At 43.6% G+C, this 15,826-nt stretch overlaps 1 protein-coding gene and 1 long non-coding RNA gene across 3 annotated transcripts in view; both read right to left on the bottom strand.

The window, feature by feature from the left end:
- Nucleotides 1-15,826, bottom strand: part of PIP4K2A (phosphatidylinositol-5-phosphate 4-kinase type 2 alpha) — a 166,775-nt gene that overhangs the window by 18,942 nt on the left and 132,007 nt on the right. For both annotated transcript variants that reach the window (XM_032243888.1, XM_032243887.1), the window contains 2 exons: nt 10,344-10,490; nt 5,063-5,101 (listed from right to left, as the gene is read on the bottom strand). In XM_032243888.1, coding sequence (XP_032099779.1) covers nt 5,063-5,101; nt 10,344-10,490 — 186 coding nt within the window. The remainder of the gene's footprint in view (nt 1-5,062; nt 5,102-10,343; nt 10,491-15,826) is intronic.
- On the bottom strand, nt 5,295-10,337 carry LOC116527110. The gene is made up of 2 exons (XR_004258393.1): nt 9,690-10,337; nt 5,295-7,435 (listed from the first exon to the last, which is right to left on the bottom strand). It is a non-coding gene; the product is annotated as an uncharacterized LOC116527110 (long non-coding RNA).

Below are 15,826 nucleotides of genomic sequence, written 5' to 3'. Positions count from 1 at the left end.
AATCACGCTAATTACGTGTCAAGCTGTAATCTAAGGGATGAAACTTGTCTGCACCTATATCACTAAATATTTGAAATGACAGTTTCAAAACTTGTCATCAACAAGTTAAAAGCCTGGGAAATTAAAACAGTTATAATGATTCATATGAAAGAAAACCCAGGAAGAATAAGAATTGAGATTACTATGTCAATAGAGATTCCCTATGAAGGTTTTTTTTTTTTTTTTTTTTGAGACAGGGTCTTACTCTGTCACCCAGGCTGGAGTGCAGTGGTGTGATCATGGCTCACAGCCTCGACAACCTGAGTTCAAGCAATCCTCCCACCTCAGCGTCCCAAGTAGCTGGAGCCAGAAGTGTGCACCACCAAGCCCAACTAATTTTTCTATTATTTGTAGAAATGGGGTTTGCTATGTTGCCCAGGGTGGTCTTCAACTCCTGAGCTCAGGCTACCCTCTCAGCCTCCCATAGGTGTGAGTCACCATGCCCAGCCCTCTAGAAAGACTTCATTGTATCGTAACAATCATTTGGAAAGGACTATAGTTACACGTAATAGCCATGAAAATAATATTCTTGCGAATCATTTGATTTCATTTATAAAGGCTAAAATGTAGAAAATAAGTATTTTTAGTCTTCCGCAAATATTTCAAAGCAGACGTACCTGTAGATTGTTTTGAAAGCATTTGTTGTTTTTTTTCTCCCAATGTCTGATCATTAAAAGCGGCATTTATGGTTTGTGAACACAATGAATGGTATGCTTTTTGGAAGAGTCAAAAATCCTAACTGATCATGGAAAGAAAACTCTAAAGTTGGCAGAAAAGGGAAAGCAAAGACTTTTTTTGAAACTTAAAAAAAAAAAAAAACAAACAACAATGCTTTTAAGAGTTCAGCCCTGTTAATACATTTTCTCTGATCTCTTATAGTTTAATAAAGGTTTCTAGATTATACAAAACACTGCCTGATCAGAAACAGACACATGATCTCCACTGACCCATGTGTGATGACTTTCTGCTAGGTCTGTTCTAGATCTACTTCTCTTCTCCACATGCTCCTCCTGGGTGACCTTACCCACTTCCCTGTCTCTGCCTGCCGTCCTTCCAGGGAGGATTCCCAAGCCCTTTGTTGTTAGCGGAGACCCCCTGTGCAGCTTCTCACGCCTACTGGCTATCTCTGTTCTGACGCCATCCCGACATTTCAAACACCTCCATCCCTCTCGTCTGGGGGATGTAGTTACAGGGAAATCGCTGGGGACGAGGTCCGAGGTCCATGAGGGTGAGTGGGAGCCAAAGCCAGACACCAGCAGGTGATGAAGTGATGAGGAGAAAAGGAAATGGTAGAGGCTTCTTTGGCCATTTGCCCTTTTACTGTGCATGAATGAAGGTGCATTTTAATTTCTACCCTACTGTCAAGGCAGGCACACACGCCATCATTTACGAATTTCTATTACTTTGACATTCCAGGTCTTCAAGCTATTTCCTCTCCCTCTTCCCAAGTGAGCATTTCCAACACAGAAGGGTAGGTCGGGTAGCTTTATGCAGCCTCTGTCTTCTGGAAGAAGAGCTATCATAAACCTCAACTGCAAAAAGAAGGCTGGGGCACTGAATTCTTCCTCAGGGCAACAGTGCAGACAATTCTAATGTTTACACCGAGTAAAACAGTAATAAAGACTGCATTCTATGTACAAGTTATACAAATATGTATATTTGAAAATATGAACAAAAATGTTCAAGCTCTTCAAACAGAAGAAATACAAATTGGTTGTTTTGCCAACTAAGTATGGAACCAAATATCTTACACTATTTTAGAAAAAAAAGTCTAGTTTTAGAATCAACTGTTTTAGCACGATATTTAACTCTGAAACAATGTTTTTTGTCAAGCTAGTAACTTTTTCCTCATTCATTTTCATAATTAATGGGATTAATACGACTTTTTGATAATACTCCCTTAAAGGAAAGGAGAAAGATGAATTCCCAAACGTTTAGTGTGGCACAGTCGTTAGAAATGTGCACTCTGGGGCTGGTGACCGCAGGCTCAAACCCTGGCGCTGTCACTTCGTAACTGTAGGACCCTGGATGAAGTTACTAAACTTGTCAGTTAAGCAACTTCATCCACTGGAAGTAATAACAGCACTGATCTCATCTGGTGACTGTAAGGATTACATGACATAATTCATGTAAAATTTAAAACGGTCTGGCATACAGTTTGTACCCAACCAGTGCCAGTTATTCCTTTCTTGAAGCCCACCTCCTAGGGAGACGGCTTAAGGAATGATGGCTACATGTCATATTAGATTCAGGATACAACAAGCATCCTGGCAGAGTCCTAGAAAAATGAGTTCTCATTCAAACCAATTCTACATTCTCTTTTCACAAAAAGCTACACCAATAAAGGGGCTAAACATGTTTTTGGTGAGGAGGGCAGTGAACTGTGGTTCATGCCATGGGTTTCTGGAAAGTATGCTAAGTCCTGTAGGGGAAAGGAAGATAGGTAAATTAACGTCCTGCTTCGCAGGAACCGTTACAGCTACAGGAAGTGAAATACACGTGGCTTTCCTTTCTGCGTGCCCTTGTTTTATAATTTAGGCTTCAGCAGCAACCACACCATTAGCTGTAACTGTCCTTGTTGGCAGCGTCGACTGTCACAGCAGACCAAGCCTTTGTTGACTACACCTGAATAAATCAAAATGAAGGAAGGAAAAAACCCTGCTGGTGGTAGTCCCAAGGAACTTGTGAAGAAAGTAAAAACGGAGCCTCCGACATGGGGTGGTGATATCATCCTGTCCCCAGATCCCACTCAGGGGCTGGCCTACTGTGTGATGCTGAAGAGTATGTGTGGCTCTGTACACGCTCTGGTATTTCCTCCGAGGAGGAAATCTGAATAAAATTTAGCCTCTGAGCTTCTCATCAGCTAAAGACCTGCTGAGTCTTCAGCACCTGGAGAAACATTCACTCATGGCAGTATGAAAGTCGACAGTCAGTTTCTGCCTCTTCTGGGCAAAGCTGGTGCCTTAGAAGGGGTTTACATGAAGGTTGAGTTCTCAGAATGTACATTCACTGATGCACAGTACAAGGGCAAATGGCCAAAGAAGCTTCCACCATTTCCTTCTCTCCTCCTCACCTGCTGCAATCTGGCTCTGGCCCCCACCCACCCTCACTGACCAGGTCTCCAGCAACTTCCCTGTGGGATGTCCCCAGGCAACTCTCTGTCCTTATCCTACCTGGCCTCGCGGAAGCATCCGACGCTGAAGTTCATTTCCTCTGGTTCCTGGGACATTACTAGAGTGAAAGTTTCATGAGGATGGGGACTGCCTCTGCCTTGTTCCCCGAGACATTTTTTACAATGCTTGGCAGAGTGTGTGCTCATCAAACACGCTCAATCAATTATCTGAGCGACTGACCCAGTGTCTCCTGGCTCCTGCAAAGCATGACATTCCGCTGGGCTTGTTCTAGCTGTGCTTCTGTTATCCACACGCTCCTCCTGGGTGACCTCACCCACTTCCCTGTCTCTGCCGACCGTCCTTCCAGGGAGGTTTCCCATGCTGTTTTTTCAGCTGAGAGTCCCTGTGCACCTCCTGTGACGCTGCAATGACATTTCAGACTCCACCTCCTCCTGCTCTTGTTTGCAATTTCAGGGAGCAGAATGAATGCCTACGCATCTGCCTAAACCAGAAACTTGTTGGTCATCCTTAAACCCCTCCCTCTATGCACACTCCCTGGCACCTCTGGCATTCAATCCCTCAGTTCAGTTCTGTAGACTGGTCTTCCCAAATCTCTCTGTTATCCGTCTATCTCCACCACACCCCAGCTCAGGCTAGCATCTTCTTGGGTTAATTCATCAGCCTCTCTGACAGGTCTGGCTTCCTTCCATCCGTGGCCTCCTTTCTCCCTGCAGCAAATGCACCAAATGCTCCCCACCCGGACTCTCATGCCCTTGCATCTGCTGCTCTTCTTCTAACTCCTATTGATCCTTCAGGTTTCCAGATATCACCTCCTCCGGGAAGCCCTTCCCTGACCCTGCCCAGCCTGAGCCAGGTGCCCCTGCTTTGTGCTCTAGAGCTCCCTGAGTATTCCATCCGAGTGTTCACCCCATAACATCATTTCCTATTTGAGGTCTGCATCCCCTGCCAGAGCTGCCTGTGGGGCTTGTTATTTTAGCCCCTGAAGCTAGGATAGTAACCATGAAAATATTCACAAACACCTCTGAATGAACAAATGAAAGTACATTTGCAAATTTATAAAATTCAACTGGGAATTGCTATCATTCTAAAAGTAACAAACAACAACCTTGAGCTCTGATTTCAAATGGAATAGTTAAGAAAAAGGCACTTCCCAAGGTGACAGGCAGGCATAACTAAGAGTACAGATGTACCCTTTATATAAGCGTGTGCTGATTTGGGTTAGTTTAGGTGTACATCCAGGAAGCTACTTCCTAAACTCCTATTCAAACCAATCCTTCAAGCTGACTATGTCTATAATCTTGCATAGTAAACTAAATGTCGTTCAAATACTACGTAAGATCCATTAAGACAGGAAAGGAAAAAGAGACGTGGTCGTCTTATCCCCAATTTTTTTTAAGAAAAAAGTATTCTAATCATGTCTAATAGTTGGAAAGGAGTTTGAGGTTCATCCAAGCCAATATTCTACAGGTGAGAAAGCAGACTATGAGATGCAAAGAAACATATTCAGGGTCACATCCCGTTTGGTATCGGTGAGGCGGCGTTAGGACCTGGTTCCCTAACCTGCAGGAATAGACTCTCAGCTGTCACTGCCATTTTTGATTATAAGTTTACTACACAGGTGGCTGTGTTTTTCAAGAGCAAGCTTCATGTAGAATGTTCCCTCCAAGCATGCTTACAACAAATAACTTTCATTTTTCAACGATTTGATAAACAGAAATAAAGTAAAACTCTCATCAGGTCAATCAAGTGTTTCTTGCTGGTGGCAGCAGACAGGGGAATGGAAGAATCGCAATGGCAGGGGTGGCAGACTAGGAAGAAAGAATAAATGTGATCGGGCCTGCGTGAGCGTGCCCCGGGGGAAGGGGGGAGACATACAGCAAGGTACTTACCTTTTCTTTGTCACTAGCTTCTCTAGCCACTGTAGAGCCCTGAAACACAAGGAAATAATAAAAACATACATATGGGAGGCACTGGGTTCACACATGGAAAATATGAGAATGGGCGAGGCAGGGCAGAGAGCCAGCTCAGTACCCACTCTGCCTCGCAGCCCACACGGAACGGGCTTCTCACCCCTCCCAGACCGTGGCTCGCAGCCAGGCCTGTCTCCCCTCACTGCAGGTATTCCTGGCCACTGGCCACTTCTCCAGCCCTGACTGTGTCATGCTCATCTGTGTTTCTGTGGTTCTTGTCCACCTGCTGGAAGTCAGAAAACCTGACCACCACTTGAGCAACAACTTAACACTGGATCAGCCCCATACTTTCCTCCTTTATCAAATGGCAGAAATAGTTGGTCTTGTTATCCTAAAGAAGAGTCCCACTAGCTGGCTGCGGTGGAACCATGGGGGTGTTAAGAGCCTCTTTCCCCACATCACGTCTTCCAGACGTGGGCACATCTTCGCCTGCTGTTTTTTCTGTAACACAGTTTTCTCCCCTGTCTTAGAGTTACTGATGAATACTCTTTCCTCACATGCTATATATCAGTCCCCCATCGCCACTCTCTGACCCCATTTACTTTGGAGAGTCCTTCAAAGACACATGGTTATTTGTAACTCTTTTGTGCCAAGCCCTATGCTGAGTGCAGAGGTACAAAGTGGAGGAAAACACGGCCCTTGATCTCAGCAGTTTGTGCTCTACTGCAGTGGGGTTCAAAACTCTGCCTCAGAGTTCTGGGTTGTCTAAGATGACCTGAGTCTACCTCGGAGGCGGATGGGAGCCTTTAGGTGTAGAGTCCAAGCAGAGAAACTTCCCTTAGCTTGTGGAAGATTTTAATTCAAAAGAAAAGCTGGGAAACAAACGGTCTAGTGAATTCCTAAGAATGGATGACAATCACAGTGTCTCATACACAGCAGATGTTCTATATTTACTGTATAAATGGCTAGAGAAGAATTACAGAACAATTTCCTGGGTTAACATCCCGTCCTGCACTGGACACCCCTAACTACCATGAAGTCAGCCAAGCCACTTGCTTCTTGAACACCTAATGAATAGACATCTATTGCCCTGGATCACCTGAGTTAGCCATTCATTAAATGAACTTACAGTTGACCTGGGAAAAGCAAAAGTGCCCTTTAGATTGGCCATCTGCAGAGAAATCAAAAATTTTGATTACTGGCTTTCATTGAGCAGCTCAGGCATTGATTAGGATGTATGCTGCCTGTAATTCACAGATGTGGAAACTTGAAAGGAAGAGACTCCCCGCACTGGGGAAGGGAACCAAGACCAGGCTGGGGGTCTCCCCAGGGCTGATCTTCCATCTCCTTGGTGCTCAGTGTTCCCAGGACTGGAAGATCCGAGGGACCCTGCTGCTGGCCCAGGGAAAATGTTCAGTGTTTCTTGGGGAGAGTCAGAGCAGCACAAAGCTGACCCATCAGATGGAGATGGATAATGTGAACCATTCATGAAGGCAAACCTGAGAACCCATTCTACGACCACAGCCTGCGCCCCCTCATAGCCTCGCCCAGCAGCTGTTACTTGCCATGGTCTACTTTCCTTCCTTTAGGGATTCTTGTATATGGGCCACAAATACCTTCCTTTCTTTACACATCAAATTTTAACAAAGAATGTTCCCAAATTTTTTTTAAAAATTGGGACATTTGTAATATTTGAGTACTGCTTACGCTGCTGGGCAGAGGAAGAAGCTATTCTACTTTGCATTCTTAACTAAGTTGTTGAGGGGTGGGTGGGTAGGTGTGTGTGTATGTGCATGTGTTTTCCCTCCTACCATATAATCCACGCTGCTTCTGATTCTCAGGGAAGCTTCATCTTTATGTAAATGCTCATCATTAGCTTGGGAACAACAAAACACAAAACTCATCCAAGTTTAAATTAATTCAGAATAAAAAAATTCTAACAAAACTAGAAAAGGAAGGCCAAAAGTTTAAGCCATGAAATGAACAGGTTCCATCACGACTGAGAGCACTGGCAAGAACAGAGCTTAGCTATGCCACAAGCCAGAGAGAGAGATGAAATTGTGAAATGCAAGGCAAATGAAAACTAGAATATCCAATCTCCAAGTATAATTTACTCCAAGATATGTTTACCAGATGCCTACTTGTCCGAGGTACTATCTTAGTCACTGCAGGGGGATTAAAAAAAAGTTAGAACAAAATACTTCCTCTTGAGGCACTTACACATCAGGAGAATGAATGAGGCAACCAATATTCACTGACTAACTCCCATTCACCATGCCTCATGCTGGACATGACACATATGTATCTTATTTAATCCTCGAAACATCCCTGCAAATGTAGGTAAAATCATCCCTGTTTTAACAGATGAAGAGACAGAAGGTCACAGAGGTTCAGCAACTTATACCAGGTTAACGAGTCATGAAAGAAGAACATGTGACTTCAGAGGTCACTCTGGCTTTCTTCCCTGGGAGAGTCAGACAGAGTCCTGTGTGCCCTGAGCAGTACCGCCAAGGCTTCAAGAAAAAGCTGGTACTGGCAAGGGCCATTGAGGGTGGCTGGGATTTCCCCAGGGGCAATTCCAGGGGCACAAAATGGGTTGGGCTAAGACTTGGAGGTAGGACAGGACAAGGCTGTGTTTGGGAAGTGGTTCCAGTGGGTTGGGACGCCAGAGGGTAGGAGACAAGCCTAGCTCATTTCCTTCACTTAGACTAGCATTTCTCCAAGTGTGGTTCAAAACCCTGGGGTCCCGAAATGAAAACTATTCAAAGCCAAAACTATTTTTATAATAGTACTGAGACATTTTTTGCCTTTTTGACTGTCTTGATATTTGTAGGAATACTGCAAAAACGATGGTGGAAAGAACTGCTAGCAGTCAAGCGTAAATCAAACGGAGGCACCAATAAGCACTAGTAGTGGAAACCCAGCGTCATGCAGAACAACCTCTGAAGCCATACATCCTTGTTTTTATGACTTGTGAGCCGTGTATGACTTGCTGAACCTATGGCTAAGACGGTATCTCCTACAAGTAGGCATCTAGTAAACATATGAAAGCATCAAATTAAATGTATCAAATCTAGACCCAGGAGGACATGTCTTTTCAATATTCTGTGCAGGAAGTATACATAAAGTACTTCTGTTTATAAAGAAGGAATGGCTTCTTAACAACTGTTTTCGTGATGGTTTGAGTTATGAGCTGAACTAGCCACCGTTTTCATGAAACAACACTTTTACTTGAAAGAACAACTGACAGTCCATGTTTATCCAGATCTGGGCATCTCACAGATGTTTGCTACAAAATGAACAAAGCTGCTAGGCTTGCCTATGTGCTGGGGTGCTTGATACATGCTGTCATTTCACAGACAACAACTGACGGGGCTTGTTGCCAGTGATAAAATTTGAGATTCCCAGTAAAAAACTGATTTTTAAAAAACTTACATCCACCACCCTGGGCTTGACAGCTTCCCAATATGTAGAAGACTTTTCTGATGACATTGGTGGTGACAGTGTTATGACTTTTTGATAGTGTATAATGAAATTTGCCAATATTTGGAAGAGTCACATAACTCAGTAAACCAATATGTTCCAAATGGCAAGTGCATGCCTTGACAAAGTCACACATTCAGAACAATGCATGCAAACTAATCAATGGATTTTGATGAAGAGTACAACAAATTCATTGATGTGATTTCAGATTCCATAATGTCACACTAAGCTTTGAGAAATTACCTCTTGTCAAGCCTTGGTATAGTATCGAAGAGTATCTACGATTATCCAAAAACGTTAAAACATGCCTGTCCCACCTTCCAGACTTCATCATTCGTATAAGTTCAGATCTTCTTCACATACTTCAATGGCATAACACCGCACAGACTGACAGCAGAATCAGATGTGACATTCCAACTGTCTCACATTAAGTCAGACATTATGGAGATTTGCAAAACAGTAAAACAATGCTACTTGTCTCACAATGTTTTTGCTTTTGGAAAATAGTTATTTTTCATAAAAATGTTAACATGTAATGGTTTTCTCATTTTTAAAAATACATATTCTAATTATTTCTTATATTAATTTTTTATACTGTAAGTATCCACAGACACAACTCACATCTGCAAAAGCTTCTGAGGGTCCTCTTTTAAGAGTGTGAAAGGGTTGAGACCAAAAAACTTGAGAGCCAAATGTCACAGACCAGAGTTTGGCAAACTTTTTCTGCAAAGTGCCAGAGGGTAAATATTTTAGGCTTTGTGGTCCCAAATCGTATCTGTGGTAACTACTCGACTCTGCGACTGTAGTGCAAAAGCAGCAACAGACAATACAGAAGCAATGGGCATGGCGGTTTTGCAATAAAAATGCATTTATAAAATTGGCCCAGCCAGGCGCACTGGCACATTCCTATAAACCCAGCACTTTGGAAGGCTGAGGTGGGTGGACTGCTTGAGCTCAGGAGTTCAAGACCGGCCTGGGTAACATGGTGAAATCCCGTCTCCACCAAAAAATACAAAAAATCAGCTGAGCATGGTGACGCATGCCAATGGTCCCAGCTACTTGGGAGGCTGAGGTGGGAGGACTGCTTGAGCCAGCGAGGGTGGGGGTTGCCATGAGCCAGGACTGCACCACTGCACTCCAGCCTGGGCAACAGAGGAAGACTCTTGTCTCAAAGAAAAGGTCCTCAAGTTGGATTTGGCATGGGCAAGTCAGAGTTTGCCAACTCCTAACTTGGACATTCTCCCCTGAGGTGGTGATGTCAGAAGCCGGATCACGTCACTCCACTCTCAGAATTTCCAGGGGGCCCCCTTTCCCTCCAGGCCTTTGAAATGGTCTCTGTACTCACTGTTCCCTCTGCAAGCAACATTCTTCCTCAGCTCATTTCCTCATCTCCTTTAAGTCTGCTCCAATATCATCTTCTCAGGGGAACCTTCTTTGATAGTCTATTACTTTTACTTACTGCTGTCTTTACCCACTAGAATGTCAGCTCCCTGAGGGCAGGTTTGGTTTGTTCATCCTGTTATTTCCAGCACCTCTTAGAACAGGGCCTGGTATGTAGTTGGTTGAATATTTAAGTAGATGTGATTCTCTAACACACGCAAGTTTTTTTGGTGAAGCCAGCAAGCACTGATTGCCTCACTGGAAGAGGAATACACTGCCACCTGCCTGGTAGCTTTCAGCGCTGAGTGAGTCTTAAGCATTTTTGGTATCAATGACAATCTTTATAGTGTAGAACAAGCTTGAGTTACTTTACAAAAACTAATAAAATCAATCTCACCTTTAAGTCGTATTTTCTATACACAGACAAACGGTGGCTGAACACATTTCTTGTAACAATCACATATATTTCAACTCCATCAACATTAAGCCGATACATGCCCAAGAACTGAGGAAGAAGAGTGATCCCATGACATTCCACTATGTACTGCATAGGAGAGAAAGAAAAAGGAAAAAATCCAATGAAAAGACTGCTTCCTTAGACGTAAACTACATACAACTATGGTGTTTATACAAGGTGAAAACCTCCAGCCATTAGGGTCCTAGTTACAGAAAATGGCCACATTTGTACTGCTTACCAACCACATCTGTGTTCACCATCTCTACATAGACAAGAATATTCAATTTTATCTCCAAATAGACGTTTTCCCCCCAACGTTCCAAATGAATTTGTAAGGTCAAACCTTGGATACAGTAGTGTAAGGCAAGAGGACATGTGATTGTCTGTCTCAAATTACTTTTAAGGGATACTGTACTCCACCTAGCGACTCTGTCTATCCCCAAAGCCCTGACTCAGGGTTGTGGCAGAGCGACATGGCCGTGGCCGTTCAGATCAGCTTCTCTAACAGCGTTAAAGACGAGATTAAAGAGGAAATTGTGGAGAGCCCAGTGTTAGAAGCTAGGAGGGCTGAGCTAAGCTTCCCACAGAGCAGGGAGAAAGGGGCAACCCCTGCCACCACAGCACCCTCACTACTGCTCTACTGGCAGATGCGGACTGCCTGGTCCCTGCTGGTTTCCACTAAGTTTACTGGACAAGCCGCAGGGTTGACACCATTTCCAAGGGAAGTTGCAAAAACACAACACGACCTTGGCTGTCTTTCATGACCACACTCCAGAGGGCCACAAGATGGAGCCACTTCTCCCTGAGAGCAGATTTTCATAAAACAGGGGTCCCTCTGCACTTCCCAAAGGAAGTTTAGGTTTTCCTTCCTTTAAAATGAAGGGGAAGGATTATTTCAAAAATATTCTCCTATGTCCATGATACATATGTGTAATCTCCGGGATAACAAACAGCATAAATGGTGAGATTTCATTATTGTAAACACTGTACATGTTGGGCATATTCAGAGATGCCAGGAAGAACATTCACTAGATGCTGATGATGCAACTGGAGGGAATTCTGTTCCTTTTTTATTTCTATACTGCTTGAATTTCTTTTTTTTTTTTTTATACGATGAGCATATTGTAAAAAATACAAAAGTAATTAGAATGTCCTTTCTAACTTTTCATTGTAAATACTATTAATAATCAATTCTGGTGATACTTAACCACCTTAAGAATGAAAAGGCCTTCAGTTTTGTTCACTAAAGATAAACTGCATTGGCACCTGACTTTGATTTTTGTCATCTAGTATTTTGGCAAGTTTTAAAGATGCCTCTTCCCTTTCTTTTTTCTTGCTGACAATAACTGAGCTATGTATTTGAATCTGATGTAATTCCTGGGTAGAGTTTCACCTTGTTATTTGAAATCAGATGAGTGAAACATTTTCTATTTCTTTCCTTTCAAAATATAATAAATTGAGTTTTGCTAATGCAAAACAGGTGGTAGCCACTGGGTGAAAAGAACATTTCTCACATCTGAGCTGAAGAAATAAAAAGGGTTGTTGTTCTTGGCCTCTGTTGCAAGATGGCCTGATGAGCCTTCAAACATGGAGACTGGGGAAGTCCAGCGTGCAGTAGAGAGAATGTACGTTTGCCAGCCAGAAAGGCGTGAATATGTGTCCTGGCACCTCTGTTTACTAGCTCTGAGATCTCGGGCCAGTTACCAAATCACTCCACATTTTACTTTCATTTTTCCAGAAAAAGAGCCCAATTCCTACCTTGAAGGTTATTTTGAGGATTACAGATAAGAGTATGTCAAAATATTTCACACAATGCTGTGTACTACACTGTACTGCAGATGATAATGATGATTTTCATTCATTCAAAACTCTGTTAAGAAATTTTAATGTTACACCTGTTTTGTGCTCCAAACTGACATACACACATGTCCTGGGAGGAATCTGCTCCAAGGCAGTTATTTTTGGGGCCCACAAGACATAGTCCCTGTCCCGGGGCACACACCAGTTTTGCTTTTGCTGCTCAACCCCTCTCTGCACTGCCTCATGATGGACTATGTTTATAGAGTCCTGCCATGTCTCTTTGATTCAAGTTGCTGTGCAGAGCCACAGGCAGCTATGTTTCTTTTCCTCACAGTGGAAAAGAGCCATTATTCATGCTGACAAACATGGTAAAGAGATCTTTTGAATATTATACAGGAAATCATTGACTAACTGCCCACCTCTCAGGAAAAAACACCCATACAGATCACATTCTATATCTCTCCTATCTTAAAGATGAGCTAAATTAATACACCGAGAAGAGACAGATCACATCTGACTACTTTAGAAGCAAGTCTATGCGAAATTGTTCTCAAACCTATGGTTCACATATGGGGCTCTTTGATGAATACCTAAAACTCCTGAGGATATAAATATGTACAAACCCACAAGTCAAACCAACGTTTTTCTATTAGATTCCAGTATTACCAAGCTGCAGGTGGTACCAAAGGTTTAGAAAGCATTAATAGGCTAAAATTTTGCAGCAGAAAAAATTCCACCCATTGACTAAATTCCACCCATTAACTGGGTCTTGAACGCCTGGGCTAGGGACCTCTGTTCTCTAGCACGACGCACTGTTGTAGGTAGACGTCGACACAAAGAGGGCGCAATGAGAATCCTCGTGGATTCTCCCAGCTGACCCAGAGAATGCTGAGCACAGATCTGTAACACCAGTGGGTGTAACTCCAAGGATTCCTAAACACACCAGCTGCTGGACGTCGGCCCCGAACCAGGGAGATTGTAGATTCACACCTGCAGCTTTAGCTGGAGTCTCCTGATCCTTGGCCATGTTACACAGCTAGGAGCCCTGTTGGTCCAGTTCTGTGTTCATTACCTGTGTGCCCCTGGGAGAGCTATTCAACTTCTCAGTCTGCATTTGGAAAATGGGGGATAGTAATAGTACTTAACAATGATTATAACATTTTTAGAATAGAGCCTACCACATAAAAAGTAGTATGGAAGTGTTATGTACCTTTTGAACCTTTTCCATTTATCAAACCTCAAAACCCCCTTATCACACTCAGTATCATTCATAGAGGCAGAATATGGTGGCTCACGCCTGTAATCCCAGAACCTTGGCAGGCCGAGGTGGGCGGATAGGTTGAGGTCAGGAGTTTGACACCAGCTTGGCCAATACAGCGAAACCTTGTCTCTATTGAAAATGCAAAAATTAGCCAGGTGTAGCGGTGCATGTCTGTAGTCCAAGCTACTCAGGAGGCTGAGTGAGGCATGAGAATCGTTTGAATTCAGGAGGCAGAGGCTACAGTGAGCTGAGATGCGCCACTGCACTCCAGCCTGGGTGACAGAGCAAGCCAGCTTACAAAAAAAAAAAAAAAAAAGTTCACTCATAAATTCATTTAAAAAATATGTACTGAGCATCCATCATATGCCTGGCACCATGAGTGGTACTGACTCTGCATCAGGGAGTGGAGACGCCTGGGTCTTGTCTGTGTGCGACTTATCCTACTTCAGGTGGAAAAAGGTGCCATGGGAGGGGAATCGCCTTGACCTCCTGTTGCCCATCTCCCAGTGGGCAACAGGTTTGGATATTTTTCTCTTCCAAACCTCACATTGCAATGTGATCCCCAATGTTGGAGGTGGGGTCTGATGGGAGGGAACTGGGTCATGGGGGAGGGTCCCTCATCAATGGCGTGGTGCCATGGGGAGAACTGCTTGTGGAAAAGGGCCTTGCACTCTCCTCTCTGCTGCCCCACCTTTCACCAGCTTCCCACTGCCTTCTCACATGAATGGAAGCTTTGTGAGGTTCTTACCAGAGAGAGATGCTGACACCATGCTTCTTTGTCCAGCCTGCAGAACTGCAAGCCAAATGAACCTCTTTTCTTTACAAATCACCTAGCCTCAGGTATTCCTCACAGCAACACAAACAGGCAAAGACACTCAGCACCCACGCGGTGGATCCCCTTCCAAGACCAATCTCTCCAGTCACTCTGGAACCTGACTTGTCGGTTTCTTGGGCGTTCTCCCTCTCAGTCCAGAATCCTCAACCTCTCTCCCTGCACTAGCAGCTTCTCAACAGTGCTTAATTGTGCTAAAGTTTCTTTCACGAAAGCAACAAAAACAAAAAACAAAACACCCCTCCTCAATTGTAGAAATGCACTGTCTGGCACTGCCTGGATCCTGGCTTGAACGTACACTTTGAGGGCAACTGGGAACACCTGATTATGCCACTCACTAGATGTCTGGTGACAGTAAGAAATTTCTGTGCCATTTTCTCAGCCCAAGAAGTCCCTATGTTTCAGAGAAGGATACCAAAGTTTTACAGAGGAAATGTGTCTGTGATTTACTTTTGAAAAATTTCTGCAAAAATACAATGACGCAAACATGGCAAAATGTTAATAACTGTTAAATCTAAATGATGGGTATAAGCTACCAACTTTCTGTATGTCTGAACACTTTTATAAAAAAAAGTAAAAAGCAATGCAAATCCTTCTTTGACTCCATGTCTTTCTCCATCTCCGGCCTCTCTCCTGACTGGCTTCTTGGCAGAACTGTCTATGCTTATTTTCTGTTGCTCCGTAACCCTCATCCATTCTATAGCTCATTCTGCTCTGGATTTTAGCTTCCTATCCCTTCAGAGCAACTGTTCCCCCGGGCTCTCAATGACCCTTGAGTGGTTACACCGGACAGATGCTTCTCCGCCTTTCTCTGTGTTGAACCCCTTGAGCACACAGCGCTCTTGTCCAGGGATTCCTCCCTTGGCTTGCGAGATGCCGTGTTCTCCTGGCAGTCCTCCTCCTACTCCGTCCACCTTTCCTGCCCTTTGGCCAATCCTTCTCCTCTGCATGCCCATTATCAGGGCTCTGACCTAGATGTCCTCTTATCTTTTCTTCTTCACCATGTACAGGTTACCTGATCTACACCCGTTGTTTTCCTTTCTGCGTCTCAATAACCCCCAAACTTATGATTCCCAGTCCACGACCTTTCTTTTCAGTTTCACATCCACATACATATAGGATTCATCTAGTTTGTCATGCGGCTTCCTGCCAAATGTACGGCCCATGAAGGTGGCAAGCACTGCTCTTAGCAGGGCCTCACATGTAAAAAACATTTAATATACAACTGTTGAATAAAGAAATGAATGCAGCAAGTAATAATTCTAAAAAACCAAGATGTTTCCTACAGATGCCTACTCTCTTGACTATCTTTCTAATCAACACCGTGACTCTTACCGCCAGGTGCCATAAATAGGAAAATTCTAGATTTTGAAAGCAGAAAAAAAAAACCTGTCATTCATGATGAAAGGGAAGCCCTAGATTCCTCACGTGATGACCACGACAAATGAAGAATTTTACACAAGAAAAAGTAGGAAAAAAGCAGGCATGTCAGCCGTGAAAGAAGGAAAAGGGGGTACCACAAAATAACTG

This window comes from Sapajus apella, unplaced genomic scaffold, assembly GCF_009761245.1.
Source record: "Sapajus apella isolate SASKATOON/1434 unplaced genomic scaffold, GSC_monkey_1.0 scaffold53, whole genome shotgun sequence".
Classification (NCBI taxonomy): domain Eukaryota; kingdom Metazoa; phylum Chordata; class Mammalia; order Primates; family Cebidae; genus Sapajus; species Sapajus apella.
Note: the sequence above shows the minus strand (reverse complement) of the source record. Positions and strands in the feature narration are given on the sequence as shown.